This window comes from Ischnura elegans, chromosome 10 (genome assembly GCF_921293095.1).
Source record: "Ischnura elegans chromosome 10, ioIscEleg1.1, whole genome shotgun sequence".
NCBI classification, from domain to species: domain Eukaryota; kingdom Metazoa; phylum Arthropoda; class Insecta; order Odonata; family Coenagrionidae; genus Ischnura; species Ischnura elegans.
This window is the reverse complement of record NC_060255.1, coordinates 51,359,218-51,385,916: the sequence shown is the minus strand read 5'-3', so window position 1 is coordinate 51,385,916 and position 26,699 is coordinate 51,359,218. Positions and strand designations below refer to the sequence as shown.

General features: G+C 37.5%; 4 protein-coding genes across 4 annotated transcripts in view; 2 read left to right on the top strand and 2 right to left on the bottom strand.

The window, feature by feature from the left end:
- Positions 1–662: 662 nt before the first annotated feature.
- On the bottom strand, positions 663–5,669 carry LOC124166409 (m7GpppX diphosphatase). Its single transcript, XM_046543934.1, has 6 exons — positions 5,009–5,669; positions 4,794–4,939; positions 3,196–3,426; positions 2,518–2,635; positions 2,238–2,375; positions 663–2,088 (listed from the first exon to the last, which is right to left on the bottom strand). The coding sequence occupies exons 1-6, from the start codon at positions 5,310–5,312 to the stop codon at positions 2,018–2,020; spliced, it is 1,008 nt and encodes a 335-aa protein (XP_046399890.1). The 5' UTR covers positions 5,313–5,669; the 3' UTR covers positions 663–2,017.
- A 119-nt stretch (positions 5,670–5,788) lies between these two features.
- LOC124166408 (DNA polymerase interacting tetratricopeptide repeat-containing, protein of 47 kDa) lies at positions 5,789–18,357 on the top strand. Its single transcript, XM_046543933.1, has 7 exons — positions 5,789–6,046; positions 6,129–6,246; positions 9,120–9,291; positions 10,872–11,064; positions 12,630–12,898; positions 17,333–17,500; positions 18,224–18,357. Exons 1-7 carry the CDS (start codon positions 5,900–5,902, stop codon positions 18,318–18,320), a joined length of 1,164 nt encoding a protein of 387 aa, XP_046399889.1. The 5' UTR covers positions 5,789–5,899; the 3' UTR covers positions 18,321–18,357.
- Positions 18,358–19,598: 1,241 nt separating this feature from the next.
- On the bottom strand, positions 19,599–22,862 carry LOC124166411 (dolichol-phosphate mannosyltransferase subunit 3). The gene is made up of 4 exons (XM_046543935.1): positions 22,710–22,862; positions 22,484–22,634; positions 22,332–22,409; positions 19,599–20,174 (listed from the first exon to the last, which is right to left on the bottom strand). Exons 1-4 carry the CDS (start codon positions 22,763–22,765, stop codon positions 20,109–20,111), a joined length of 351 nt encoding a protein of 116 aa, XP_046399891.1. The 5' UTR covers positions 22,766–22,862; the 3' UTR covers positions 19,599–20,108.
- Positions 22,863–23,121: 259 nt separating this feature from the next.
- The window catches only part of LOC124166405 (egalitarian protein homolog), a 141,635-nt gene continuing 138,057 nt past the window's right edge, over positions 23,122–26,699 (top strand). The window contains exons 1-2 of the mRNA XM_046543929.1: positions 23,122–23,884; positions 24,202–24,894. Of these exons, the coding sequence (XP_046399885.1) occupies positions 23,345–23,884; positions 24,202–24,894 (1,233 nt within the window). The 5' untranslated portion in view covers positions 23,122–23,344. The remainder of the gene's footprint in view (positions 23,885–24,201; positions 24,895–26,699) is intronic.

Genomic DNA, 26,699 nt, shown 5'->3' with positions numbered 1-26,699 from the left:
GAATTATTTCAGACCTTTCTACACTCATCAGAAATCATGTTATGGTACCTTTGTTACTATGCAAAGGTGGCACTTAATAAAAGCTGTATGTTAACATCCTCCAACATTATAATGGAATTATATGAGGATGAGGGACCTTCTTAATTGGTTTGGAAGAACTTCACATGAGAAGTAGGGTAAATTGTCATGGACAAAAAGAGGATCGATGGATGACTCTTACTGTTACAGGGCTGCTGATGGTGAGCTGGTTGACGACACATCACTGAGGGGCACTAAGAGACTGATAGGAGGGAAACTGAGTTGTGAAAAACGTTGATTGTATGGGGATGGGTAATGGAAGAATGATGAGAAAGGATGATGAGGGAATACACAATAATATTTCGGAAAGACACTACAGACAATTGTTTCGGGGGAACTGGCATTTAGAGCTTGATTGAACGATTAATGGGGTCAACTTCCTTAACCAACCATAATTCAGTTATTAAGAATGTTTACAACTTGAAACGCCTCAAAATCCACTCAAAAGCCTTGCTATGCAATAGCATCTAATTACAATGCCTGTGAGTAGAGATAAAATTTCTTCGATGTGCAAATTAAACGCATTACACATGCTTATAAATATAAACTTGGCGATATATGTTCAAATGAAAAATACAAACATGAAAGGTATTATATATCAAATATTTAATCTATGGTATCACTTAAATGGCATTTGATCAATTGACAGATATGAAATTTTCTTATAAAAAACAAGGAGATTCAAAATTTTCAAAATTCCAAGTAAGAAATACTAAAACCATCACATGACCTTTGTTTTGGAGGTAAAATCTGATTCCACTTTTCCAGATGAACAACTCCTGCAAGATACATGGGCCTTGTTATCTTCACTCCAGCGATACCAGTCTTATTTTCCCAATCACCGATTTCAACTCGATCACTCACAGTCTTAAATAAAACTCTTTTCATACTTTGTGGACAAAGCGGGACTTTAATTGAGAGATCATTCAAATGACTTCTCAAGTCTTGAGACTCTTTTGAAAAATTGTTTTCAGCACTTTTTTCACTAAACAATGCCATCCACTGTAAATCCAGTGAATCTCCAGATTCTCCATTGCTACCTTTTCTTCCCTGATGAGGTTGCATTTGTACTCCCTCATCTGCTGGCAAGAGCACTTTTAAATCACCATTAAACACACACAACAGCATCCAATTATCAGTATCATCTGACATCTTCGCTTCAACTAATATTTTGACGATAGGCTTAAGGGAACCCTCTTCCAATATAATTTTTGTCATGGCAACCAAAAATGCTTCATACGGTGATGATGGTAAGTTCAGCCAAGGAGAGCCATCAATGTTCTCCCATTGGACAGTATATCCCCACAGTCGACACATACTAAGCTTATCAACACTACCCAGACAAGACTGACATTTGGGGCATGAGATAACACCAGGATTACTATCTTTAAGGTAAATAACTGTTGATAGCTGATCATGGAAGCAATCTTTAAGATTAGGTGTCCACAATACTGTTTGACCATGGCCATGACAAAACCATTCACCAATGATTTCTTCCATTGGAGTAGAGGGTAATTCTAGAACTCGGTCAAATTTCCAGACCCGATCCTCCCAAATACGTGAACCACATTTACGACACTTTGGTAGACAGGGCACAGAAGAAGGTATAAATTTACTACCTGATGATGCACTATTTTCTTTTTGGGGTAACCTCAACACTTGAGCTGAAGAGGATCCATCCCGTTTGTCAGCTGGCCCAATCATAACAGTAAAACTTAGGGAATCACCTTCAATTTTCAATCCCGATGGATTCATAGAGAATTGATTGGGACAGGTTATGGCCACAAGCCCATGCCAATCTTCACCAGCGAGGCAGAGAATGATGCATCCAGCACTGGATGACACATCAACTTTGGTGAGCTGCACAGCAGTTTGAAGGAATATATTCCCTGTACAAAGCCGAGGCCTCAGCTCACATAACAAGGACTTAATATGAGTCCTATTCACCATTTCCTTTGCCATCACCACTTTCAACTTTGGTTGGGTTGAGTTCAAATTTCCGCACAATTCCTGCAAAATGTTACGAGATAAAATATTAGCCTTATAAACACACCATTTTTACATGGATGTAAAATGCAAATTATTTCACTAAATTGTAACTGTAAGCAGATAAAAATAACCGAAGCAATGATAAACTTAAATTGAACAAGGGAACTTACCATGCTCTTCAAATTTTGAGAACAAATTATCAGATTCCTTCAAGAAAAATGGCAAGGTAGCCTTTTGATAATAAGTGGACAAAAGCTCCAAGTTATTGATTACAGAGGTTAGCAGATGAGCTTTACCAGCATGAATACCTAGGAAATAATATTTCATACGATATTATTAGTGGCATCGTATCAAGCACGTTCAAGATAATGCAATATTTGAGAGCGTACACTCTAATATCTCACAAATTAGTGATAAAATAGCTAGAGGATTCATAATTCCATAGCTTACCGAAGGCTTCATGGCGGAGGGATGTAAAATGAATATGCAAATGATAAAATGAGGGCTGGTAATGGAAAAAGATTCGAAGTTGAGAGGCTGGTAGTCCAAACTTTTCTTCAATTGCTTTCTAAATGGAAAAGAATGTGGCACCAATTAGAAAATGAGCATCTTTCATCACTGAAATAAGAATTATCCCTCACCTTGACATGCAATGTTTCATATAAAAATAAAATACATTAATTCAATAAAAGCAAGGCAAATTAATTGAAAATGAGCTCATTTAGTGGGAGTGAGCGCTCAAGAACTCTACTGCAGCAGCTGTGGAATTTTCCCTGATTGCAACTGGTAGTAGCTTAGTCATTTCTCTGAGCAGTCTTTTTGGCAGCTACTAGCCTGAGCACTCATCACTGATTGGTGGGAGCTCATACATTAATTCTAGGTGGTCAAGGATGTGTTGTTCGATTCAAATGCCCAATGTAAAGCCAAATCAACTTCCCAATTATGTAGAGCCCAATCAACTTCTTCCATTCCGGGAGGCTGAAAAATATACTACATAGCAAGGTCTGCTCATGTGGTGAGCGAGAGCCGAGTGCTCGCTCCTCCTGAATGTGTCCAATTATTATAAAATACCAACATTAACGCACGCTACTAGCTAATTTATATAGAAAAATATTCTCTAACACCCACCTTTCCTTGAGTGTCAATGTTCAGCAGCAATGGCAAATGGTCACTTGTTAAATCTCTCAATGAAAGTATTCCTTTTGAATATGGAATGGCAATTAAGTGCAGATTTTCTAGATTCTTTCCATCCCACTTCAGATCCGGAACCAAAATAAAACCAGTTTTTTCCTCACTGGATGGAGATGCATACACTACTCGATCTTGCTCTGCTGTCCCCTCAATTATGTTATACACCCACTGTAAGATATAACCATTCTAACATCAGTAATCAAATTTAAATAATATAAAATACAAATTCATTGCAAGGACTAAAATCGGAGACCCAAAAAGTAGCCCTTAGCACTTTCGTGTTGCTCCAGATTGAATACTACAATACTAGTAAAGACATGTGCACTAACAGTAAATTCCATGGCTGCGGCCTCCAGGCATATTTAAGGCACACAAATTTCCTTACTGATGGCACAATCACCGCTGCACATTTTGTGAGAATATCATGTTTCAACTTGTACGAAAATTAGTGTTAGGAAAATTCATTGGTAAGATGGCTGCCAGCTCCTGGTACCAGCCCCAATGTGGTATGGCTTTTATATACGGTAATCCTGTCAATTTTCTCCGTCACATTCCAAAAGCTGAAGAAGTATCGACATACTGATATCCTTCAGAGATAAAGATATCTATGCATTGGCATTCTTGTTACAAAAGGAGCAAATACCATGCAACTATTTTGCAAGGTAAGTAATGTGCTTCATTTTATAAGAAGTAGGTAAAATCACCAGCACAGATCACCTGACTTCACATAAGAGTAGGTAGTGTACTGCATGAAGAAACTAAGGCATTATTGTTCAATAACCTGTATATAAAAGCAGCTAATTATCACTAAAGCAATGATAAAGAATAATTCAGGACATTTTTTTTGTCTATAATAAAAGTCTCTCTGCCATAGAAAAATTGCAAATACAAGCTGATATTATAACCAAAATAAGGAAGAATGGATAAGGAATATGAGTAACTTCATGAAAAGAGTAGTGGCAAAGCATTTGCTCATCTCAGTATTCGGTGATAACTTAACTAAGATGAAATACATTGAGACCCGAAAAACACCTATTCTTTTGGCGAAATAAATGTAACTACAAATATTGAGGACCAGAATTTTCTGGTTGGGAAGATTGATATCAAAACAAGGTTAGCCACTCCACACGAAGAACAATGAAATGACCTAACAGTGACATTAGTCAATACAGGCAAAGTAAACACCCTGACGTATACCAGCTGATAAATATCAAGGTGAAATAGCCACTTTGGAGCAGAAAAATAATTTACCATACTTTGATACTTTCTACTATAATTTTATAATACTATCGTGGGATAAAATGGAAGGGCTTCTGGGTGAGAGAAGCGGAAATACAATATTCAACAGGACCATAGCGTCAATGATGCGGTTATCAAGGGAAGACGAATCCTACATTATCTCCGCAAGACATCACACTATTTATGATTCTCCTGTGACTTCAATTACTGAAACATAAGGCACACATAACACTCGATAAGCACACCGCAAATTCCCCGATGAAAACGTGAAATAAAACAAATAAAAGGGGCATCACCTGAAGGTTGAACTGTTCAGCTTTCAAATGAGGAAGAGTTACCGACTGATACAAGGCAGGGGTTTCCTCTATGACATGATGAGGCTTGGCTTCATATTTAGCAATGTGCTTCTCTGTCGCTGGGTGAATAATTGTAGCAGTAATTCCTGAAAATGGACAGTATTTTTAGATGAAATAAATACACTTAAGTCATCGTTCCAGAAATTATGTTTTACCATTCAGTTCAGGGGGAGGCTGACAGTCGTAAGTGCCGTAGATGTCATTATCAAACTGCTTATTCAAAATTGTTTTTCCGGTTAAAAGATTGGGCAGGTGATCATGAATAAAACAAGACTTCTGAAGCAAAACAATTGCTTGCCCAGATTTCCCTTGGAAATTCCCTAATAAATTTATGGTTTTAGCTTGAGTATTTTCACTGAGTATACGTGTATTTTCAAATCCTGAGAAGTCTTTCAAATAGGAGTTCACGCTAACTATTTCGCCGGCTGGTTTGGCCACGCTTGTATTTTCGTCGCACATGTCCACGGTAAAATGAAATTAAAATCTTAAAACTACAAATTTAAAATCACACGCGACCACGAATATCTTGCAGAGTACACTCAACAGGAAGCAGCAAACCTTAGTGTCACCTTAATATTATAAAACAGCGTTTCAGGTCCCGCCTTCAGGAAATACATACACCGGAAGTTTGGAATAACCCGGAAGTGTTTTCAGGGTTTTCAACTTTTCAACGTCCACAATGCACTACGCGTCGTCTGCGATCGAAAGAGTGATATAAACTTAAACCACTTAAACTGTGAAATAATGTTGATTGAATACCAATTTGTAAGTATCTTGAAACAGTTAAACTACCCGTTAATGAATTACATTACATTTTACCCCATTCACTTTGCGTGATACCGTCAAAACAGGAGATTCTTTTGAGATTCTGAACTCCCGCCCGCATCTGTTTTAACAACTGAACATCGTTTAGCGACTGGTGGGATTTGAACCACGGGGATCATATGGCACAGTGTGGCACAGCGCACTTATGTTTTTTAATGTTTTGAAGTGATATTTTCTACATTTTGGTGATTGAAGGACTTGTTTCTCTTCAGTCTACTATAATGGATTCGAAGGAGTCTAAGTCTTCGATGTCGGAAGAAGAGCGGCTGGAACTTTGCAAAAAGTTGGACAAGGAATTGGATGAATACATTGATGGACTTGAAAAGAAATCGTACACTGAAGGATGGCCAGAGGATCGTTGGGAGGAGGTGATTTTCTATAAATACTGTTTTGATGTACGGATAAATTATATCTTATAATTTGTCTCACTTTCAACTCATAAATTTTCAGGAAATGGAAAAACATCCGTTTTTTATGACGCAAGCTCCCAGTAGTGACGATGTTAATTCACCTCTTGTAGAAGGATTACAAAAGCTGAAATACGATGCTGCAGAAAATACCCCAGAAGGTGTGTATTAGTTATATCCCGCGTATTAATTACTCGGTGTGTTGTGTAGGATTTCTTTATCTAAGGATATTCAACGCTCCTATGCTTAGAAGCAATATTAGTGAGTTTGTGCCTTTAAAAGAATGCAGTGTTCCTGAATATATGTCTCTGTACCTATGCGATAGATGTGCGGTGCCGTATGTTGTCAGTTAAGTATCTAATTCCGGAAAGACAATGTGAGCGTGAATTTAAAAGTTGAACATTCGGAGATTACTAATATGTTCGATATTTCCGATGATAATTAGATTTTTGTGCAATCATTAGTTGAAAATGACGAAAATCAGGAGTTTCTCCGCATACTGCGACGTTCTTTACGATATTTTTCTGGCTGTCCTGTTGCAGTGGTAAGTGATTACCTGTCGGTATATGGAAACTAATATCTACCACTCCTATTATTACATTTCCATTGAGCCGTTGTTGTTACTTAGTATCTCATTAGCTCATAGGGTATACCAACCTTTTACTGCTTTCGTCCGCAAACCAATTTATTATATTTTAGGGTTTCTTCCATCAGTTGTTATATTTCTCTATATATTTATGATTTTTTTCTTTGTAGTCCATCAATATATTCTTAGCCGAGTTTACGTCTCATAAAAATGCATACATTTTCCAAGACTTCCAGTACTGCCTAATTTTAGATTCTTTAACTTCATAGAATACTTATGATAAATTACAGTTAAGTTAGGAATAAATTTCCATGGTATCATATCATAAGTATATTAATTACAAGACTTACTGAAGTCAAATCGATAACAAGTCAGCCTCTATTGGCATAAGCTTAAGCAACTCGATAATTTCGAGATTCTATTATGAATAAGGGTGACTTGGGTCTTATGTAATGTCACTCAGTTTATAGATAAGGAAGAGTATTTGAATTATGCCAAGTACGGTGTAGCAGCTGTTCTTTTTCTTAGTTGTTATTGGGAACATTTGAGAACTATGTCAATTAGCCCAGTGTATTGGTGTGTTCATCATCACCATCACTGGTCAACAATCCGAAGATTGGTTTGACGCAGCTCTCCACTAATTCTCCTATCAGCTTATCTTTTCTCACTGACGTATTTCTTCTCTTTCACATCTTTTTTTACCTGTTCCATTCATTTTGTTCGGGGTCTTCCTTTTCCTTTCGCGCCATCCACTTGTATATACCTCTTATATAGATGGGATATGGTTAGAGAATAAATTGTATAATGGAAAGCAAATGTTCAGGGACTGTGTTAGGTTGAACAAGTTGTGAATATGGTTGGAAAGAAAATTACTTTGCTTTTCTACAAAACATACACTTTATTGCCGACTAGTTTCGTTTACACTGTACCATTTTCAAGACTAGTGATACACATAAGAATTTGCCGGGATATATACTCTGTGGTCGGGTGATTGGAGGGGAGAGGGGAGGTAAGTGACAGGAAGGGGGAAGGTGGGAAGAGATAGGGGAAAAAACCAGAGGTAGTTACAGAGGGGAGCGTGGGTTGGCATCACAAGGATTTTTTGGCGTGTAATAGTGGAATGTCTAGGAGGGGGGAGTGGAAAGGGAAAAGGTGGTCATTAGCAATGGGTTCTTTCCTCTTTACAATTTTTAAAATTTCCAACTGTTCTCTGATGTCCAGCTGTGTTCCTTTCTTGACTCGGTGCAGTAATTCCGGGGTAAAATCCGCTTGGTGGCCTTCCTCCCGAAGATGGGTAGTGAATTGGGACATCCCAGTGTTGTTGTAGTAATCGCGCCGGTGTTCCTCCGCTCGTACGGTCAGACTTCTTCCTGTTTGTCCTATGTATTTGGAGTCACAATCACCACACCTTAATTGGTAGGCCCCGCTCTTGAGGGCTGAGTCAATGGGGTCCTTGACTGAAGGTAGCATGCTCTTCAGGTTAGAATTATTGTAAAAGGCCGGTTTTATGTTGATTACTTTGAGTAATTTTTCCAATTTAATAGAAGGTTGGCCTAAATATTTTATGCGTCGCCAATGCATCAACAATTCAGTGCATCAAGTTGTGAATAGTTTTCAAGTAATAAATGAAGTTCATGAATTGAATAAAAAAATTTTAATTTATTGACACAGATATAAAACATTGACTTTGCAATATTGAATATTCATTAATAAAAGGAACTTTTGAAAAAATAAATCAATCTTCTTTTTCTGCTTTTGATTTTGTCAATATGTATTATATTCTATGGAATATTACCGCATATCCATTTTTTTCACGTTGAACTGTTTTTCACAGCACACATGAACTTAAATGTCTGATGACATGTAACTGAATATTTAACATGCAATGGTTTTAGATATTCTAAAGAGCCCAAGTTAAAATAATTAAGCTTGATTACTTCACATTTTTACTATTTTGAAATGAATTTATATCATTTAGTTCCCTATGTAAATAGTCTTCAAGCATAGATATTATGTAATGAATTTCCTTTTAGAATTTCCTCAAATTATCATATTGTGTGGTTCCTAATTTTAACATCTTTGAGATGATATGGCTTTGAGTATGCTCTCAAGGAAAGAGAAAGTACCTTTCATATGTCACTGAAGTAGAGTGTTGGGTATCTTACATGTGGTTGGTGAATCAAATGTAAAATCTAAAATATTCACAGAAAATTTCCAGAGGATGCAGGAAAATTTTAAACAAGAGGGAACTAATCCAAAAATGGTCATCATTGGATTATTTTTTTCAGATTATTCTGCCATTAACATTGGTGACCAGTGCTATACTCTGGTTTCTCATCAAGCTTTTGAAATATGTGTTTATGAATATGTTTCTATTTAATATTTGATGCATAGCTTATTTTTAATCTTTTCATATTAATTATTAGACTTTTCTGTTTCCCATTGTAGAATTGGCTGCCAATTATAAAGAAGATGGGAACTTTAATTTTAAATACAAAAATTATCGTCTAGCCATTCTTAGCTACACAGAAGGTCTTAAGGCCAAGTGCAACGACAAAGAATTGCAGGCACAGCTTCTCAATAACCGTTCAGCATCACAATTCATGCTTGGTAATTACAGGTAAGAATTTATTTTTCCTTTCCTATTAGCAATTTCATATCGGAACCTCGCGAAGGGAAATTCTTCTGTGGTATGAGTGCCTTGAAAATTTTCTGCACTCACCTGAATGAAGCTCTTGTGTTGATGGAAGGCAGAGGTTCACACCTGTCCTAAGGATGCTGATCCCTTTCCTTGGCCACTATCAACACTATCCGAGACCAGTGGCGCCAACTCCATAGGGCCTGAGGGGGCCCAAGCCCCCTCAAAAATACATTATGGGGGTGAGGAGAAAATGTGTCAAGCTTGTTGATTTTCCCCTTAGTGTCCAGTTATCAAGAGTAGAGTTTTCATGGTTCTAATGTTGATCATATGACCATTCTAAATTGCTTTAAAAAAACTGTAAAACTTACTATTTATATTTCCAGGGGCAAGACCCTCAGTTTTTTTTTTAAGTTGGCACCCCTGTCCGAGACCCTAGAAGGATTAAAATACTCCTTCACAGCGTGAGTCCAAAATTGAATTCTACTATGAATGAAATAACTGTGATTTAGGTAAATAATTTTCATAATTTTGGAAAGCAAAAAAATGGATTTTCTGTGGACTTAAACAAAATATACAAGGGAAAAGCAAAACTTGGTTATATATGAATTGTATGGTCCATGTCAGGCATGTAGGTTCTGGGGTTCTTGAAAGGTATGTCCAGCATAATGCAAAGAAATATTTTGCTGACTTAATGACAATTAAATGGTTTTCTAAAGCATGAAAATTGAAAATAAAACATCAGTAGATGAAATCTACGCAGAATACCTCTACTGATGTTTTATTTTCAATTTGCATGCATAGGAAAACCATAAATTTCATTAACTCAGGTAAATATTTTGTTGCATTATGTTGGAAGTTAAATTCATCATTCTTTATTAGTTGGTATTATGAAATATTACTAACTGTAACGAAAAATGGAGTGTCAGAAGATGGCAGAGTCCTTCATGTTGCCTTACAGTATCTAAAAAGTGGAGTTGTCTCAGTTGACCATTGTTTAGCTCAAAATTATAAAGGACAGGAGGCTGATCAGGATTGGACAATATCATCTAGAGATAAGGCCTGAGGGCTGGCATTGTGCATAACTCCATCCTCATGTTTCGTATGGCATTTTGTTTTTGGGGAACTCCTCTGCTGCTAAAAGGTTTTCTTTTCGGGTCAAAAACAAGCAATCAAGGCCATGCATCAAGTTCCCTATTCATGAGGATAGACCTAGTGGCCTCCTCAGCAGATATATTGTGGGTAGGGGCCACAGAGAATAAAATTAGTCATGTGCCTGGGCTATGTATAACTGCATGTTTTCGTATAAATTTACTATTGAGCAATAGAGTATGGTGTGGACAGAAGGGGAATGTATTTACAATTTTCATCAATGAATCATTCGATTTCATATAAAACCTTTGCTAAGATTTTCAAAATTCTTTCATGTGTAAGGACCTCATGGCATGATTTTCTGGAAACTCATAATTTTACTCTATTTTTCACGCTGTTGCAGTATAGGATGAAAATGAAATGTTTCTGCCTATAATGTACATAGAGTAGTACATTTTCCTTGCTTTTAGGTCATCATTGAGTGATGCTAAAGCCTGTCTAAAATTGGATGAGTCTCATCCCAAAGCAAGGATGCGTGCAGCCCAATGTTGCTGGAAAATGGGAATGTTTGATGATTGTCTTGTCCACTGTGATGAGTTTTTGTCTAGAAACCCTACTGACGCTAAAGCTTTAAAAATTCGTGCTGATGCTGTTCTTGGAAAGGTAGGTATTAAATTTTCCCATTTATGATCACGTCATTACCCCCAAATTTGATGAGAGAGTTGGCAAAATTGAGCCTTGAGGTAACTGATTTCGACCAAATATAGCAAATCATCTTCATTTTGTTTGGAACCAAAAAACTCTTAGACATTTTCCAATTCATCCAGCGAGTTATAAGATGTTGCAGTGTTGTAAAACTGAAATTTTAGCGTAAGGTCTTAAATTAAAGAAGATTATTATTGGACTGTTTAATGAAATTTTAGATTGATTTTGACTGTGTTTCATGGCCTGTGAGTCATTCTATTTTTTCTCATTTTTTTATGTTTTAGATACAACCCATCTTACTAGTTATACATATACAAGTTACATAAGAGTTGGTTGGAATGCACCAGCTATTGAGCACAATGCATCTAGGAATTTTTCTTAGACATTAATGAATGGTTTACAAGGAAAATGTGAAGGTAGCTGCATTGTCAAAAATCCATTTGAAAATTTGAATTTTTTAAAACATCAATAGTTAATTTAAATTTTTTAAATTACACATTACTCCGATAATCCGATCGCCATTATTCTCAATTTATGATCTTTAACATGAGCCCTAGCATGTATTTTTATCATCCTTTTTTATCCATACATGGTCGGTACATACATCCTACCAACTTTTATGTAAGTTGCGGAGACTTACTCTTGATACTGATCCATAACATATGAAAAAATGAGAAATATCAGATTGGTAGATACATTGTCAACTATCGATTTTTAAAATACGTGGTTGTAAAATTCACTAATTTGTGTACATCTCATAAAACAATCTAATAATATTCTTTCTCCACTTGAGACTTTTAAAAATGAGCCATTGCATCCTTTCTCATCTTCCTTAATTGTGTAGATATGATATCTAATGCAAAAATGTTTTATAAATTACAGTTTTACAACATTGCAATATCTTTCGCACACTGCAGGAACATTTTTAGACGCTTTGTACGCTGACTGCGGGAAAAACATTTTTAAGCATTTTTACCACTGTTCGACTACCTGATTCAGTGACCCAAAATTTTTACTGCTACCTGGGTGGAGACCAAGTGCATTTTAACTCACTGTAGGGATTGCAAATGTGGCTTAACTCTCCCCGGCCATCCCAGAAAAAAACGTTTAAAACGTTCCCGCAGGCTAAGGGTTAAGGTTTCGAGTTTTTTTGGTTCCTAACCAAATGAAGATGATTTGCCAAATTTTGTAGAAATTGATGAACAGAGGGGCAATCACATGGTCAACTTAGGAAGGAAATGTTTAATTTTTATTTGAAACATTCACATGTGAAAAATTGCTAGTAAATCCAGACCTTTTCCCTCCTGAAAAGACTTAAATTATGCGCATGAGCATGAATTGCCCCCAAGTACCATATTACTATCACAATGGATCCCTCACTCTCTGCTTAGTTCTCCGATGCTTACCTCAAATTCACTTTAAACATTCAAAATTTTTTGAAATAGGTTAAGAATAAGGAAATATGTGCTGGAAAGGAGTGGGTATGATTATACTTGAATACCAAAATCTTTTGTAATCAACAGAAACGCGCAGAACGGGATCTTCGTTTAGAGGCTCGTAAATTTAAATCCAAGACCAGTGAGAAAGAAGGACTAATGAAAGCAATCAAGGAGCGTGGGATAAAATTGCACCAAAATGAAGATGAGGAGCCAAACTTGGAGCCATTACATCCTGCTGCTGAAGGTGCTAAGGTTACCCTTGGTACTGATGGTCGACTCTCATGGCCCTGCCTTTTTATGTACCCTGAGCACACGGTGACTGAATTTGTTCGTCAGTGGCATGAAGATGTTACGTGAGTAGTTTTATGACGACAATTAAACTTCGATTTTATGCACTTTGATTTTACATCAAGTCTCGATTTTACGCAGCAACACTCAAGTCCACCCGGAAAGCATAGGGAATTGCAATGGTGAAACTTCGATTTCACATCTTTTCTTGATTTTATGGTTTTTTGAAAGGTAACCCCAGCTTCAAGGAGGCCACTAATTTTGATTTTACACAGTCGTCGTTTGACTTCACATAGAACAAACTGTATTGAAGATAATTCTGACCTTGAATTCATCTACTTATAGTCTAGTTTCGCAAATAATAATGCATGCCTACAGTAGGGTTCAATGAACTGAATCAAAACATAGATATTGTATTACAATAAGCATCGAACAAAGCTAGAATGCAGCGACGGAACTTACCATTAACAGACCATGTTGCTCCAAATCATGTTCCCATGTAATAACTTCATATGTTCTATATGGTAATTGAGTAGTCGGAGTTCCAAGGTCATTGGAGCCCTGCAACCGTTAATATCATCATCTGCTAGATGGCAATGACGTAAGAAGCTTCCGAGGCAATCCAAGGTCGACTTTTGTCCTTTGCGGGGAGTGCCTAGGAAATGATGCGGTGCTTTATCGTGTTCATTTTCAACGTTGGAAAGTCCCCACTGGAGTAATAAACACCAAATTAAATCTAATGCGGGAAAACACCAAAAATAGGGTTTTTTCAAGTATGCTTTGGTGCTGCTCAGCAGTGCTGCACTGCCGCAGAGCAGCGCCCCAGAAAATTACTACAGTGGAACCTCGTTAAAGCGAGTACGGGCTATAGCGATACCCCCGCTATTACGAGAGATAGCCGATGCACCGTCAATTGACCCTATAATAAGCGTGTTAAAAAATTCGTTTTTACGAGACCCTTTCGGTGTTGACTCTCGCCATAGCGAGGGTTTCACCTCCGGAAGACTTTCATCAAGACTCCTTAACCTCTGTAATTGCTAGCGATCTGTTAGAAATGAAGTTAATGGAGTGCTCAGTCTCGAATTTATGTGGTAAACTGTCGTTCGATAAATATAATGATTGACGAAACAATGCTTTGCATGATTTTCATTCAGTGCGGCGCTTATTAATTGTTTGAATAGTTAGTCGTTATTTGAGTAAGGAAATTTAGTGATGCAAAAAAACATCGCCTTTCGTCTGGATTTATGCTTACGTTTATCGGATAGATGTTTATCTGTCACCGCACCACTCCTGTTCCTGTATTCTGTTCGCAACAGGTATATTGGCTATTATTTGCTCCACCTCCGGTAAAGCGACAATTCGCTATAGCGAGTGTTTATTAGTGCACCGTGGGGTGTCGTTATATCGAGGTTGCACTGTATAAAACTTATTTTTTGTTTTCTTAAAAATTACAATTTTTTTTATAAAAACGTTTACAAATGTTCTTTTTGGCCTCTCTGTCACTGTAGGAATCATGGGAAGAATCTCAAAGCTCTGGTTGATTTTCATTACTCATTTTGAAGCGTTCAGTATCAGTGTTATCTACACTTGTTGCCATTTTAATTAATCTGCGAGGCAGCGATAACATCTCTCAAGAATACTTGTGCACCCACTGGTGACCAAACAGAACCAATCCTTGCTGTACTGCGGCACTGCTGCAGAGGCATAGTTTGAAGGGCAACTTCGCCGCTGATGGCTGGAAGTAGCTGCTTGCAGTGGGTCGCGGCGAGACATACAGGGCTATTCTGTAACAGATAGCGGCTCCGCTATCACGACGAAGATGCTATTTCTGGCGTAATATTACGCCCCCCCGATTCACTATCTCAAAATAGCGGCCCCTAGGCGAATTTGGGGTCGCTTTATAGCATCGACAATAACGCCAGCATTTGGCTCGCGTTATTCCGATAGCGGCCCCTACCAGGGGCGGAGTTTTGTACACGTCCAATCATATTTCTCGATTCTTTGCAATAAACAAATGAGACACTCCGAAAACTTATCAGGATACTCGGCAGCCCGGGAAGAAGTTAAAAATACGATGTGGCTTGTGTTTGGAGATTTTGCTCTTTTTCTATCGGACATTTTCTAGCCTAAGTAAATAAGCGTCTACATTCAAGGGTTAAACAGTCGTCGACGGAAGAATATCGCTAATTTTCGAGCTTAATATATCGGAATTTACAAGTATAATTGTCTTGAAGAGGACTTCGTCCGCTACGCACTATTCGTTCACCTACGCCTATAATGATTATACTCTTATGTGCGTACGAAAGTGGTGACGAAATTATTTTTACTAGTACGTTCATCTTCAGCCACGGCTTGTTTACATCGTTTGCCTCATTGCTCGCTGTAATTCTACGATGTCCACAGTTAATCCACAGTTGTCCACAAGGGTAATTATTTAATTATAAAACATTTTTGTCACTTGAAATCACATTTTAGGCAATTTTAAATACATTCGTTGAGGAAAACAGCTGTTTTATAGATTACGCGGATGTCATGGAAGGAATCATCGCGAGTGTTGTGATTGTGAACTCGTGTGACATACTTTACGGTTTCTAATACCAATTTCTCGAGCAATGATTATGGAAGTGTTATCATGTTTGCATTTTGATACCATTTCCATGTTATTTCAAACAACTTAGCGTTGATATGACTCGGACTAAATATACTGCGGTACAGTGTAAATTTGTGATATGCCGCCGGAGGAATGATGTTGAAATGAAATGTATGCAGTTTTATGATGAATAATTCATTAAATGTTTCCTTGTTTCGATCAATCATCCTGTTTATTTGCCCCTTTCTTCCGTTGGAAATCACGGTAAGTACTTATTAATTAGTATACATTAGTATAATGCATTGTCAATTTCAGCGGTGCTGTCTGTGCTGTGTGATAGAGTGCTCGCAAGGGCATTTATGAAGGAAGGAGAGATATTTTCATGTTAAATCCTATTCTCTGCTGATGAGCTTGATCATAAGTACTGTAAGAAATTTTCGTCGTCTGCAATGCGCGGAACTGTTTTCGACCGTCATTTGTATCTTGCTCTCGGAGATCTTGGATTTGTAGGTAAAATCATAAAACCTAAAATTGGCTTTCGCTGACCGCTAGATAACGATGGAATAATTTAAAAAAAGAGATTTTCATCATTATCATGTCTAATAATAAGATATTTATAAATAACTTAATGAGTTACTCGACTTGTATTATTTGCCCTACACTAATTTTCATACCGACTACAGATTTCACGGGGGCGATATATTACGCCCCCCAAAATCGGTGTAACATAACGCGATGCTATTTGCTGAATCAAAATCGATGCCATTTGAAAGAGGGAAATAGCGGCGGCGCAATAAAGCGCCCCAAAGATACAGAATAGCCCTGATAGTGAGAAGGCTCCCGTTGCTCTCAATGTATTTACACCTGTGGTGCCACTCAGTGTCATAATGTGAAGGGGCACTTACACTCAACTCACATTGAGCTGCATGAAACCATGATGTGCATCGTGTAGATTTCAATAGGGAGAATAAATTTTTCTTCCCTTTCAAAAAAACCAACCACAAAATTAGTGTACATTGTGTACAACTTGGCATTGTCTTTTTTGTGTACGGTGAAAGGTATACATGCTTAATTTATCTCCTACCATCTCTTTTATTAATACCCCAACCCATAGCCTTCCTCTGTATCTACATCACACTCTCTCTTTGCGTACTGACACTGTCTTCATACACCTGTGGTAAAAACATGTTGGCTGCATGAGTAGATGGTGAACTAGTCTTTTGCAAAATATGAAGTAAATATTTCCCGGCAAATGTGTTGCAGGAAGTCATCTTGGGATTTCTACCGGTTTAATTTGTTGTATAGCACCAACATTTCAATGAATGACTTATCCACCATCACGAGGGTGGAAGAATAATTTTGACTGAACAAAATTGGTTTATTTCATTGTATCTTAACGTTTTTGGTGAAGTCAAAATTATTCTTTCATTCTGATGACGATGGGCGAGTTGATTATTGAAACATTGGTGATATACAATGAATTAAACTGATGGAAATCCCAAGAAGACTCACATAAATGTTTTGCAGCTTTGGTGCAGGTCCGTTGATAGGCAAATAGGCATTCTCATGTGAAGTTTGATTGTCAATTTGATTTAATCACTATCAAGGTGGACATGGCCCTTATAAAAGCACAGGTGTTGAAATGCTATTTAGTAAAATATGTTGTGCTTATCTTAAATATTCCTATGATTCCTTTGTTAACAATTGAATGGCTAGAATTATATTCTTATCATAAGTGAACTTCCTTAATTAAAAAAATTCTACCGTGCAAAATAATCCAAACATTGTGCGTGTAAGCTAAAAATGTTTTTAGATATCTAAAAGCTTTTAAGGTTAGAAAAGGAGCCTGTTGTGAACGCCTTAGTTTTCATGCAATTAAATTTATTTGTCACTCTCCAACTTTTTCCAGATTTCACTCACAGTTAGGTGAGATGTTTGCTGAGAGAGCAGAATGGGATCAAGAAGGAAAATACAAGATTGAGAATTTAGCCTGTTATTTCGAAGGTGATCAGAGCTCACGAGAAATCCATGAAATCAAATTATCGTCAACTCTTGGTAAGGTGCTATCTGATAAAAGGTAAGTTCAAATATATTCTAATCTATCCTCTATAAATCTAATGACTGTTTTCTAATTCAATATTTTTAATGTCCTGCATGCTAATTGTAAGCTGAATCTAGGGTCCTACTGTGGACTCTCGTTAATACGAACAACGTTATTATGAAGTTCTTGTTTTTATGAAGAAAATCGTTGGTCACAACAGAAAGGCTAATCCAATTTATAGGAAAAGAATTGTTATTACGAATCTCAGTTCTAGTCCTGGGGGTTACAAAGTAAACTTTATTACAAAGTTCCATGGTTAAGCAGCGGCGTTCAGTGGTGCAGCAAGGGGGGGTTTTGGGGGATAAACCCCCCCCCCCCCCCCCCAGAGCTCAGAGAATTTTTTAAGTTTAATCCATTTTACTTGATTGATATTACTAATAGAATAGTGTAAGGATGAATAAAATATCCCTAAGAAAGCCGTAAAACTCACCATTTATCTTTCAAATTCCGCAATTTATTAATCTCGCACCTACCGCTTATCCTGTTGGGTATATCATACCCCCACACACCACGGTATCAGTTGCACCTTAATCCCCCAACCCCCAAGTTACGTATGAAATTACTAACAAGTCAGGTGTTCACCAGGGAATTCATTTTAATGTGCTTATGTGGAATAGTATCCTTAGAGTGTTTATTTTCTGAAAATAATGCATGTCTTTAATTATCAAAATTACTCAAAATATTTTAATTTTATTCCAGGTGTACTGTTGTTGATGGGATGCCAAAATTTATAGTCCTAGTCAAGGACAGCAGGAGTGAGAAAAATTTCATTCAACAATACAATGTATCAAAATAATGATCATGAAATACAGACATACTCAATTTATACCTTATTTAGTATAATATAATTACTGGAGGAAGAAAATCAATGTTTAGAATCCTCCATGTGGTAAGACAATTCTAATGTTGAATGTAAAGAATTACCTTGATGGAATGACTTATTAGTTTCAACAAGGGAGACACAACGTACTGATAAATGTCTGGTCAATTTATAATGCTTTCAATGTGGGTAGTGGTGATTGAACCTTTCAGCTGTCCCAGCTGTTTTTCCAAGTCCCATTTGTGCAGGTCTAAAAATAGGCCAGCATCATGCCTAAAACAGACTGCACACCATGGAAGAAGAGAGGTGATGGCCGATGAGTTTCTCACATACATATATTTAAAGCAGAGAAAGCTCAAACTTACCTGAGGAAAGGCCCACATCAACTAACATGAAGCCTCTTATTTGAGGCTGATGCAGACCGAATATTGATGTGTCTTTCATGCTGATAAATTTTTCCAGTTTAAAATTCAAAGGTAAACCTTTTGATTCTTAGCTGGCAATTAGAATTTTCATTGGTTCAATTTTTAAACATAGATTCCTTGCCATAAGAGTAAGAGACCTTGACATTGCACTATTCTAGTCCAGTTTTATTGATGACAAGAGATATTCCTGAGTTGTAATCGAACTGTAAATGACATTCAAAAACATGCTGAATTATTTATAAACTAGAGTAGTGAGGAATCTCTGGCCAACTTCCATGTTCAACATGTTAGAGAAATGTTTTCAACTAATTGGGTCGAAAAGGGCTGAGCAACTGTTCTGTAAGTATGATGGAAAGGTTATAGAGATGAATAAAATAAATTGATCAATGTGATACAGCATTTTTGGTAGGAGAAAAAAAATGTTACTTCTGATGTTTGACGGTTTAATAGCTTAGGCTAGCATTCATTGAGACTGACGTAATGAGTGACCAATTTTGATATTCATTTGAGCAATGAAATATCAGTAGGAAGTACGTATTCCTATTAGTTTACCTATCACTGCTGATATTATAAAGGTCAGTGGCTCTGCCAATTATTAAGGAGATTCCGAAAATTTGACAAAACTGCACAAAGCTAAACATTCATTTTCCGATAATCAGACCTTACACGTACATTACCAGACTTGTCAATAAATTCAGGGAATGTGATGGAAAATGAAGGAAAGGAAATGTATTGCATATGCATTATATGAACCGGAACTTGGGAACGGTGTTGTTAATGCAGAAAATACAATTTGTATAAATATTTTTAGCTCATAAAAACACGTGAATATTAAGCCAGTGCTGATGACATGTTATTAAGTTATTGAATCTAAAAAAATATCATACATGTTCTTTTGAATTCACAGATTTCACTTTTAACAAGTTAACAACAGCCCCTCAGCTGCTCAGAACCAATGGATCATTCATTCACACAAAATGTTCTTGACGTCCACACTAGGCTCCACATACAAACCAAGTCCTTTATTCACTTCAAAATAATTCAAACACATTTTGCCAGAATCTTTTTTTGGACACTCCGCGCTAAGTCTTCATATCATCATAACCATCAAAGAATATTCATTTCTGGTAAAATGTGATTGAATATAAATATATTTTAGCAATGAAAAAAAAAATATGAGAAAAGCCAACCCTGATGTTAGCTTCCCTCAAATAATAAGGGAGCAAAATCAAGGAATGCCAATCATGGAAGAGCAATCTTTGATTCCTCAACCACATGTTAAATATTCTTCAGTCAAATCACACTTGAATAGAGATCACCACGGGTTCAGGAATGTAAATTACTTGGAGACTTCTTCAAATTTCATACCCTTCCTTTTCAAGTCTTCCTTTGCTTCTGATATTTGCTGTAAGAAAATAAAATTATTACAACATTAATCAGAGAACAACCATTCAAATTAAAATTTAATTGAAATATAAAATTTATGTCCTAAGATACTAATAAAGACACACAGTACATGTGTACTATAGTCTAAAAGAAAAGGTTTTGATGGGTGAACCCAATTTATCAGAAGAGGACGACGATGGGTGAGAAGAACCATTTGATTATGGATTTGGAAAATGAATGCCAACCTTTTTGAATATTATATTTTCAATTTATAATTTATTTATGCCCAACTATTTTGAATAGTATAGAGAAAAGTATTTCAGAACACACATATACCAATCAATACACTGTACCGTCTCAGGTCAAGCAACTATGTATGAGCAACAGATGCAACCCAAACAGGATGTGTAGCATGAGAGTGAGCCTTAAGCTCAGCACAGGTTGCCACCAGCAGTAGACGTAGGTATATCTGACTCTGTGTTATGGGATTCATCCAGCGAAGCTGCTAGTGTTGTGTGAGAGTGAACCCACCTGATAACGCTTCCAGTGTATGACTAGCCTTAATACAACCTGCTCAGGTAGAGGAAGTGTGAGGAGAATGACTATCCCTGGTTGAAAATAGCATAGAGGGAGGTACAAGTTCAGTTGGAAAAGGATTGCATTCAGGAGGAGGGGTGGTGGTTCATCCACTGGTGATGGATTTTTGAGATATGATCAAGAGTTTTATCTCTGAACTGACTCCATTACAGACTAGTCTCAGATGTAGTCTTCAAAGAGGTAGTCTTTTACATTACTTAAGACTATTTTTTTCTCATGCTCACATTTATAAATTTTGGATAACTATATTCTTATGACTTGACTCAATTTTCTAATGAACATGAAATGGTGGTCAACTGTGACGCACACATTATTAAACCCCTTTATTTTCATTGACCTTTGGTAATGCATTGGTATTCTAAGAAGCGGTGGTAGTATATACACATACTTTCAATCATAGTGGCTCATAGTAAGCCATTAGGGTTAATAGCGGAGAGTTGAAAGAAACCCAACATAAGCATTCGCTTGCTCTTTATGAAAGGCACTGAGGGCAGTGCCATACATAAGTGCTCTTAAAAAATCATTCAAACAATCAGGCACACATTGAAAAGTCATTTGCCACTGTTGAGATTTGAATGCAGACCCTCTGGGTGGGAAGCCAACACATCAACCCAAACCATAGGACTATTTGATGGTAGCGTGAGTGATTGTTAAATCTTGAGCAATTTCCATCTACAGGACAAAAACCTTTGTTGTTTAGCAGAATGCCTGCCTCCTTGCGACAGATCAAGTCTCAGGAGATTCACTAAATGTTGCCTATGAAGAAGGATTCACTCCAGTATCCTGGAGTGAATCCTTCTTCCAGTGATCCATTCATGACTTAACTTTCTTATCTAAGAATTTTTCCTCAGTGGAAGGAAATTAGATTCCAAGCATTTCAAGTCCAGCTGCAATAATTTCCTGATAATGTGTACAGTGACGTCATAGCAAAATTAGCAGTGCAGGAACGCACTTTCCGTAACTTTTTATAGCAGTAAAATATTACTAGTGTTTTTTGTTTATTACAGGTTATTATTTACATTTTATTTTTTTAAATTTGTTTTGGCTAGGAATGTATATATTATAACTTTTGAGGCAAAAAATTTATAAGTGTTATTTGACCATGGCACACCTGAATGGGTGGGTATTTAACGTTATGAAATGTTTACCTAGCATTATGGTAACTCATAATGATTATGTGACCTCAATCAGGCATTGATTGGTTCATCATAAAATACATTATAACCTGTTAAAAAATCGATCATAAACTTACTTGGAATTAGGAAAAATCATCCTTTGATTATAGTAATAAATATGATTTTCTATGGTTTATTCTCTATTATCACGGACATTCAGGGCACAATTCCACGACCTGCAGAGTTACCCAATTGATTGACAATTCTATTATTAGCCCTATTTGATATGAGGGCACAGATGCAATGTTCCCTATTTTTTAAGACCCCAAAATGCGTAACATTCTCAATCAGATGATTTCAGCTACTTTGATATGTGATCAATTACCTTTCTTTAACTATGTACCTGACATTGAGCTGGATGTCCCTTATTAGGACCAAATGATGTTACCATCAACATAACATACCTCTAATAGCTCCTTAGCAGCTTCTTCGCAGTCATTAAAAGTGTAAACTCTCCATAACACAACCACACCTGCATACACCTTTTGATAAAAAATAAAATGATTGGCTTTATTGAGATCAACGTCAACAAATTTTCACCAGACCGGGAACTTACCCCAAACATCAAGATGGCAATCAACGGGAATGGGATAATTAAATGCATCCACTCTTGAGTAAGCGAAGTCTTCCACTGCCCAGTGACTATCGAAACCCAAAAGGAGAAGAAGATTGTCGCCCCTAACAGCCACTGCATAAGTTTTGTCATGCTGTAAACAAAGTCCAAAATTACGTTCAAAATATCTACATGTAACACCCTTAAGAGAACCGGAGGACTAACTTACACTGGTTTAGGGCATGAAGAATTATCCGACGGCATTATGAAACGAGAACTTATCATAAAAATGAGTTGAATATAGTTGAATTACGTCCCCACCTCACATTTGAGTTGCAGACGTTACTAATTTCGGCATCATCTGTTTCACTAGCGACCTAACTGCCACCTGCGGTCATTGTATGAATTACAATGCCACATGTATTTTTTTGATCCGACAGGTAGCAGCATCTGTGAGCAATCAGAAGAACTTCCTCATGTAAACAAAGCACATTCTTGTGAATCTCAGAAAATTAAAATAGCCGAATATCTATTCATTAACGTGTGTTTTAGCCTTTATAAGCATAATTATTTCTTATAGCCTTTTTTCTATCTTCGGTGGGGCATTAATAGCATTTTCCTTTAATTCTGTATTCGTTCCGTCTTCAGGCTCACAGTGGCGTAAACGTCACGTGTGTATGGAATGCAATATGTCGACAAGCAAAATGAAGTAGGGAAGATCGGGGAAGGTTCTAAGGGCTTCTTTAACGAAGTTCCTCGTCAAAATCCTTGGGGTAGGAACGGGGGTATCTATTAAGGAACGGGAACACAGTAATTCTCATTAAAGAACGTAACTTTTTTATTTCGGGTGTCAAATAATACAAAATGGATAGCTCGGAGTACGAACTTGTTAGGAATATGACCCTTCTGTTCTTTTTCGAGAGGTTAATGGACAAAGGTGGTCCGAGAACTCTTCATGATCTCAGTTGTCAATTTGGAGCGAAAGGGTTTACTCGAGAAATGAGACAAATCGCTGGTGGCTCGCAGTCTGGCCTTAAAAAGTTCTTGGGTCAACATCCATCACTGTTTTACATTTGTGGAGATTACGTTCGTGTCAACACCTTTGAACATCCTGGACCTGATGTGAATGGCAGTGGAGACGGTGATGCTCCTGTAGATTCGAACCGTGTAGGAGGGCGAAGAAGAGATTACGCGAAAGAAGCGGTCGATTATTTCAGTGAAAAGCTTCTACAGTATGGTGTTGGAACCCAAGTGCCCATTAAAAGTCTTCTTGGGCATCGTTCCCAAGCATCTCCTGAGGTCAGACACATCTCAGGACAGCACGTGAGGGAATTTCGGGATTTCCTCCTTCGGCATCCCCAAGACTTCGTTGTCCGAGAAGGCCCCGACGGAATTGGTGAAACGGTATGTCTATTGTTTACATTGCAGTGAGAGTGCATTTTAGTGCCTGTATGATTAAATCTTTTAATATTATGCCGTTATCCTCGTAATTATTATGTTATCGTTGTAATTTATCCTATTATTGTTACAATTGTCTATCTCGTCCGTCGGTATCCTTTTGTATACGAGTTCGACCCTCACATACGCAGGTTGAATGTCAAATTCAGTTGACTGTTCTAAAGGCAGGCTACTGTTGAAATATTTTAAAACTTGCTCAATCTTATTAAAATTTGCCCATCAGTGACTTATATTTTTTTTCTTACTCCCACCTATTTTTCCAGGTTAGCTTACGGATACATGAAGGTTCTACGGCTCCTCCAGTGCCTTTCAAGGAGCACGAAGAAGTTAAAGTTGACCCTGAAGTCACCCGCCGTCTTTTGGAATTTGCTGCAGCCGCCGTCACCAGCGGAACCCGTGGAGGACAAGGACCGATCACGCTAGAACGGTTGTTTAGAAGTGTTTCGAGTGCTCTACCCCCGGATCCCACTCTGCAAAATGTGCTCAAGACCCCACAAGATCTGTCAACGTTTCTTAGGATACACTCGGATGCTTTTCATCTCCATGCGAACTTGGTTACGTTAGTCCCTGGGGCCACGGTCGGGAAGACGTCGAACGACTCCCAATCCTCGAGAGTTTCCAGTACCCCGGAATCTCAACCTACCCCGGTGTCAACTCCTCCCCTTTCCGTGTCTCCTAGGCAGTCTCTCACTTCCCCACAACCTCTAAATAGATTGTCGAACCCTGGGGATCTTCAAGCCCGATCTCTTAAACAGAGAGTGAACTCCCTTGTTATGAAGACAATCGCTGACAACTCCGAAAAGGATAGAGGAAATCTTCATGGTGGAAGCAATAATTGTGCTCCTCAAAGTGGTGTGCCCCACCTTACGACCAATAGCATTCCGTCTACGGAGGCGTGGAAGGCTCGAGTTACTCATGCTACTCGGATTATTTCTACTGTAAAGGAATGCTTGCAGGTAAGTCTATTACTCGACTTCTTTCGTAGCAGAGATATTGTGAATAATGTAGTCATTCATCTGTGGGACTCATGTTTGTCAAATTATGGAGAGGTAGTACTCGTTCTGACGACCTCAATATTCAATTTTAAGTCCCACACACCGCAGTTCCCTCGTATGACTGACGGGTGTTTCCATATTGCCTTTAATATTTCTTGTTTATGGCTGAATTCAGCTGCTATCTTTTGAAACACTGCCTGTCTTCCCTGTATTACAAATGTTGAGGAAACCTTATGCCGAATAATTTCGATGGTTTAACACATGGGTGGTTGTTCTTTCATAATGATCGTAGAGACTATGAAGGTTTCTCAATAAATTGTCTGATGCTATGAATGCATTAGTGACGGTACACACAAATGCATAGAATAACGTGCCAGTTGAGCGACGAGAAGCTAAGAAATGCAGTTGGTTCATTCTACACCCAATGTGTAGACTTACTTCGCACCAACTATTGACTTACTGGACGGGTTTAAAAACTCTCTGGTCCCTTTCATCAGTGTACTCTTAAAAATGATCCAAGAAATCTGAAATATGCCGTATACGTAGTGGGCATTTGATAAAATGTTAATTTAGCCGTCATGCTTAGATTCCTCTAAGTGTTTCGTCGACCAATGATTTCAGGTGACTTACAAAAATCTCCCTTACACAAGTTTTTATACGGCCAGGTTGCGTAGCTGTGCTACATCATCAGTTGTCTCAAACCATCCGTTTACAATTTTTGTCGGTATCAATTTAGCCTAGTGCCAAGATTTTGTCGCCTAGTCACAGTACTTGATGCTGGAAAAAAGGGGTAATAAAAGTTGTAGCCAGGCCAGACTCAAGTAAAGGTTCATTGAACGCAGAATGAATGGTTTACAAACTAATCCCAAACCGAGTAGTCTGAGGAAAATAGGTAGCTATAGCATTCACACTACCTACTTGTAGGTAACCGCAACCCCGAAAACTAGGGTTTTTGGTGTCAGTGGGCTAATGGAAATTCCTTAAAAATATGTTTTGGTATATTCTGTGCATGAGGGTCTCTCTCGTATAATTGGATGATGACCTTCAAGGTTTGGATTTTGCAGGTCATCCAAGTTAGGAGTGATGGAAAATATATAAGGGCAAATGAGTGGGAAAAGCAGAGAATAGAATTTGGGGAATCTTGAGAATAATCTGTGTGCAGGATTGGATGTAATGTTGAATGGAATGATTCAGATTTTGTGAGGGGGAAACGAAGGTTTATACATACACATATTTTTAATGAATTTGCCTTTATTTCACATCTCATATCAGTTTCCTCCACTAAATTTCTCAAGTATATCAAACTTTTATTAATTACCTTCTTAATCTCTCATTCTCTCATGGTATTGGTTTAAATTAATTGCCATAAATGAAGAAAAAGATGGAAGACCCAAGGTTGATGGACTGAGGCACTCATTTGCCTGCCAGCATCCTATCCTAACTCCAAAATTCCTTAAGTTTGCATTTTTTCCTATTTGTTACCAAACACGATATCACTCTTCTTTCTACTCTGACCTGTAACATGAAGCTCATCCCTTTTCAGACCATCGTGATTGATCAGTTATCTTAAGAAAGGTATGATGCAGGTCTCCACTCTCTTCTAGCTTTCTTCCACAGCTAACAAACATATGTATTTCTTTTGCATACTCATCACCTAATTTATATTACTCATGTGGGACAAAGCACTACATTAATCAAGCAACTTTGTATGTAGTCACATGCACGGGTGCTAATTCACACTAAAGATTAAATTTGCCATGAAAAAA